General features: G+C 29.2%; 1 protein-coding gene across 1 annotated transcript in view; it reads right to left on the bottom strand.

Moving 5' to 3' along the window:
• LOC108692095 (eukaryotic translation initiation factor 5B) overlaps positions 1-5279 on the bottom strand; it is a 44831-nt gene that overhangs the window by 37843 nt on the left and 1709 nt on the right. The window contains exons 2-11 of the mRNA XM_018200218.1: positions 4904-5256; positions 4589-4772; positions 4190-4522; positions 3899-4105; positions 3379-3803; positions 3089-3306; positions 2775-2977; positions 2415-2680; positions 1904-1985; positions 1610-1791 (exon numbers count right to left, since the gene is read on the bottom strand). Coding sequence (XP_018055707.1) covers positions 1610-1791; positions 1904-1985; positions 2415-2680; positions 2775-2977; positions 3089-3306; positions 3379-3803; positions 3899-4105; positions 4190-4522; positions 4589-4772; positions 4904-5256 — 2453 coding nt within the window. The remainder of the gene's footprint in view (positions 1-1609; positions 1792-1903; positions 1986-2414; positions 2681-2774; positions 2978-3088; positions 3307-3378; positions 3804-3898; positions 4106-4189; positions 4523-4588; positions 4773-4903; positions 5257-5279) is intronic.

The following is a 5279-nucleotide window of genomic DNA, read 5'->3' as shown; positions in this document are numbered from 1 at the left end:
TAACACACACACACACACACACACACACACACACACACACACACACACACACACACACACACACACACACATATTCATGATATATGAATATATAATATATATACATGCATACATATATACATACATTTGTCACGATTATGTAGAATGAATATTTAAAGTGTAAAAAAACAAACTATGTAACTACATATCACTTTTTAAAACCACTTTTCTTTACACCAACTGAGTCATCTTATTATTCTGTGCATAAAAATATTCCGATATGTTTGTCAACAAATTAATTTACGAGTTACATTTTATGTCAAAATGTGTCAAAATAAAGAATAACATATCTCGCAAATTTTTTTAATATTTTTTATTAATTATTTTTTATTAATATTTTTATCTTAATACTTTTGTTTATATAATATAATATAGTTAGGGATATAATATTTCAAAACAAATTATATTATTCCATTAAAATCCATAAAAAAAGTAGAAGCAACCTTGAAAAATCAAGTTTAAAAAATTGATTTATCATTATTTGAAATCATCCTTGAAATCATAAATTTTTATCTGAATATATTCTTGATTCGACACATATTTTCCCATAGAGCTATAACGTTTCTTTTTCTTATTTCCGTCTGTTGCCAATGAATATGCATTTCACGAACACTGAGTATATTTTATCTGACTGAATATATTTATATATTCATATAATAAATAATTTATATATTTATATATATTTATTTTAACAATGAGAAATTATTATCATATATATGCAATAGTTTAATCATTTACTTGACATTTTATAATATTCTTTCGTAAATACAAAGTAAAAAATATAATAGCATGGGATAATAACTTATAACATTTTAAATGCTCCATTTTATATCACTCGACTAAGAATAATTTTCTTTTCAATGATACAAACGAATTGTAAGTTATTTTTAGAAATGTAAGCATAGCCACTTGAATACGTAAATATATTTAATAAATACTTATATCACCTTCAATTACTGATAAATAGTAATCAAGGTATCAAGTCGCAATAATAACTTTATACTGACAATGAGATCAAATAAAATATTTAATCACAGGCCACACACAGTGTATGAGTATTTTTATTAATCATTTTAATAGTATAAAGAGTATGAAGCAATAATAGTACGAATATATGAAACTTCAATAAAACAATTATCAGAAATCATTAATTGTTATAATATCATATCAATACAAATGATAATACAATGTGATAACGATTACTATTCATTTCTTTAGTATCTCCAAAGGAATATCGAAATTATGTCAATTAAATGATTAAACTATTGAATATATGATAATAATAAAAATATAATCATAAAATATAAAATATAATTGTAAAAAATATAATCAGTATTTGTGAAATGCAAATTTGTTAATAACAATTGAAAGTAAAAAAAGAAACATTAAGTATTGTATTGGGATATTACGATATGTACAAATGTATATGATGTCGCATGTATTAAAACGAAAGATTGATCAGTAGATACACAGAAATTTTAGCCAGATGTATCCATGTATCATTTTATCCTTCTTTTTCAATTAATAAGGACAAAAAACGTTATTTAAACTGAATCTTTAACATACTTACCGGTATTTTGCTGCTTTTTAAGAAGTCCAACAATGCTTCGAGAGCTCCTAAAGTTGATGCCTGGACGTAAACTCCTCGTTCAGCTAGCCGTATATTTCCCAGAGCACTAGACAATTCCTTTGCTATTTCTTCCTTCATAACATCTACTTCATCTGGTTTCTGTGCGACTTGCAGATTTAACCCTGTATGCGAATATTTATATTATTCGTTTTAGTCTTAAAAATGTAAAACATACATGTATTTTAAATGTAAAAAAAGTTAATCTTATCGAATAATTAAAAGTAGATTATGTACCAGCAATGGCCTTTTCCAAATCTTTAGCAGCAATTTTTATTCCTTGAGCAGCCTTAACTTCACGATGTTCGATGTATGCATTCTGAAATAAAAAATACACGTAGTATAATAAATATTATACTTCAAACTCAAGTATGCGAGGAATATTATGTGGATGATTCTGTATGTGAGCAACGAACTCATACTTAGCGAATCTCAGACATGCGATTCGCTATTCAACATAATTTTAAATTTATAATTTGTATCTTTACAACATAATTTTAAATTTATAAACTAGAGAAGAATAAAGAAATCCTTACAGAAATCTTCCTGTTAGAGGCGTTGTGCATTTGACTACCTTATCATATGAAATATTGTTGCAAATGTTCACAAGAAAAAAACCGAATTTCTTTAGAGCAAATTAAGAATTTATATTAAAATTGATGTAAATTAATTGATTGTACGTAAGGAATAATAACTGTAATGATATTTCATTATACTCAAAGTATAAAATATAACATTAAAAGATTACCTTAACTCGTAATTCCTTTAACGGTTGTGGCATAAGAAGCGAACGAATTTGTGTTACAATAGGGCCATCAGTACCCGCGATAATAACTGTATCACCTTCTCTTAACATCCCATTGACTAGAATACAGTCTATCGTAGTACCAAGTCCGGGCAATGCCTTGACTTCCAATACGGTAGCCTGAAGCTCTTCGCTATACATCAATCTTTTAGCCAAAGGACCCTGACAGGCATCAACTATTAACGCCAACAGATTACCCATACCTTCGCCTGTATATGATATAGTGAAATATAAAAAGAATTCAGATATTCTCAGATGCTATGTACACCTTATCTCCAAATATATATTTATACATCGTTTTACCTGTTATAGCACTGGTAGGAACTAACGATAAGTATTCTCTTGGATCTGGATTCTCGTAATACACTGCTGCATTTAAACCTTGCTCTGCAAATTGTACAATAATATCTTTCGACCGCCTTTCGAATTCTCGTTGAGTATTAGATTCTTGATTCTTTACTATATCTTGAACATCCTTACGATTCATGGTCTGCCAATCGTACAATCTGAAAAAATTAAATCGCCATGACTTTAAGACTTAATTTGTGAAATACAAATTATTTAGAATACTAATTATTTAATTGTCAATATCTTGGGGATAAGTTATTTAAAATTACCTATCGATTTTATTGAGAGCGACAACAAAAGGACATTTTTTTGCTTTTAATAAATTGATACTCTCTATAGTTTGTGGTTCCAATCCATGCATAATATCTACAACTAAAATTGCTATATCACAAAGAGAAGACCCTCTATTCCTGAGATTACTAAACGATTCGTGACCAGGTGTATCTATGATTAAGAGACCAGGAATCTTAAATTTCTTGTCAGCAAACTAAAAAGACAATAATATATTACAGTATAATCAAAATTTCAATATTTAGAGATTTAAGTCTCAAACACTTACGCCTTTTACATGTTTCGTTGATTCTTGGATAGCTTCAATTGGTACATTAGTAGCACCAATTTGTTGAGTTATACCACCAGCTTCCCCATCTTGCACATTGGTTCTTCTCAATTTGTCCAAAATCTTCGTTTTGCCAGTATCGACGTGTCCCAAAACACAAACAACAGCAGCTCTCAGATTATCCAAAGATTTCTTTTTTTCCGCTTCTATACGGCGATTTTGAATTCGCTCCCTTGCACGTTCCTTTTTACGTGCAGAATCTGGCATTTTATCTTCTACTTCACTGTCTTCCTCACTTTCATCCTCAGACTCGGATTCACTTCTGCTTTCGCTCTCTATATCGCTCTCGGATGATTCTTTTTTTTCTAATTCTTTTTGAACAGGTTTCTCTTTTTCAAGTGTCTTTAGAATATCATCGGATTTATCTGAAATTAATTAAGATTCAATTACTTTAATATATCATTACAATGATAAGTTTCTAAATAAACTATAATTCTAAAATTTATATCTAAAATAATACCTTCTTCTTCCTGTTCATCATCAGTGGTGTCGGCATCCCACGAATCCTTGACATCGTCTTCTTCTTTTTTTTCTTGTTCTTCTTTCACTGGTTCATCTACAATTTCCACTTGTACCTGAGCTGCAGATGCTTCATTATCAATTTTTTCTTCTTCTTTCTTTTCTACACTAGTTTGTTGCTTTAATTTATTTGGTCTAATTCGTGTTCCTAAAATAATTTCAATAATTAATATAACAACTTTAATAAATTTCTCTGTAAACACATTCTGTAAAAAATATGTACATATAATACCTGGTCTAGGTTTTTTCTCTCCTACTTCAGGCAATTCAACACCTTGAGCTTTTAACGCTTCAATCATTGCTTGCGCTCTAGCTCTATCTTGTTTCTGTTTCGTTGTTAAAAATTTCCCTTCGGCCTTTAATCTTTCTTTTCGTTGTTTTTCTTTTAATTTTTTCTTCTCTTTACGTTCTTGTTCCAAACGCAACTGTTCCAATCTGGCTTGTTCTCGTAATTCTTCTTGTCGTAATCTTTCTTCCTCTTCTCGCTTCAATCTTTCTTCTTCTTCTTTCATTTTCTTTAAAGCTTCCTGCATGGCAGCAATAGTTTTCTTTCCAGGACCTTTACCTATTATAGAAATCTATTATGTAAAAGAAAAATTATTCAAGCAATATAACTAGTAACTGAAATTACCTTTCTCTTTAGTTTCTTCTTTACCACCTTTCTTTTTTTTTTTCTTTGAACCATCTTCAGGCTCTGCATCACCATCAGCTTCTACACTATCTTGTTTCTTTGTTGATGTAACTTTATCATTTTTCTTTTCTTCAGAAGTTGCAGTTTCATCATCTTCTTTCTTGTTACCTTCCTTAGTAATTTCCTATTGTAATAAAAATTAAATAATAGATCTCATTTGTAAGAATACTTCATTTTTTAATTAAAAAGATCTTATATATAAAAGAAAAGTATTTATTTAAAGAGAATCAATAATATATATTTTATCTGTCTTACCGTTTTTTTCTGAGCTAACTTTTTTTGTTTCTCCCTCTCCTTTTTTTCTTTCTTCTTTTGTGCTGCTGTTTTTACAGTGCTAATTTCAGTATCCATATCAGTATTATTAAGTTCCGATTCTACTATATTATTGTCTGTAGTTTCTTCTTTGATATCATTTTTTTCAGCCTTTTCTTTCTTTTTGTCCTTTTTTCCTTTTTTCTTTTTATCTTCATCGTCAAGCTTTTGCTCATTTGATGGCTCTGTTTTAATTTCAACTTTGTTATCTGTTGCTGGTTTTCCAGAATATTCCAGTGCCAACTCCGCCAACGTTTGTTCGATTTCTTCATCACTGTCATTACGCTTTCTCCTACCTATTGACGCAAATATCTTTTAC

This window comes from Atta colombica, unplaced genomic scaffold (assembly GCF_001594045.1).
Source record: "Atta colombica isolate Treedump-2 unplaced genomic scaffold, Acol1.0 scaffold58, whole genome shotgun sequence".
NCBI classification, from domain to species: domain Eukaryota; kingdom Metazoa; phylum Arthropoda; class Insecta; order Hymenoptera; family Formicidae; genus Atta; species Atta colombica.
This window is presented reverse-complemented; position numbering and strand designations above follow the sequence as displayed.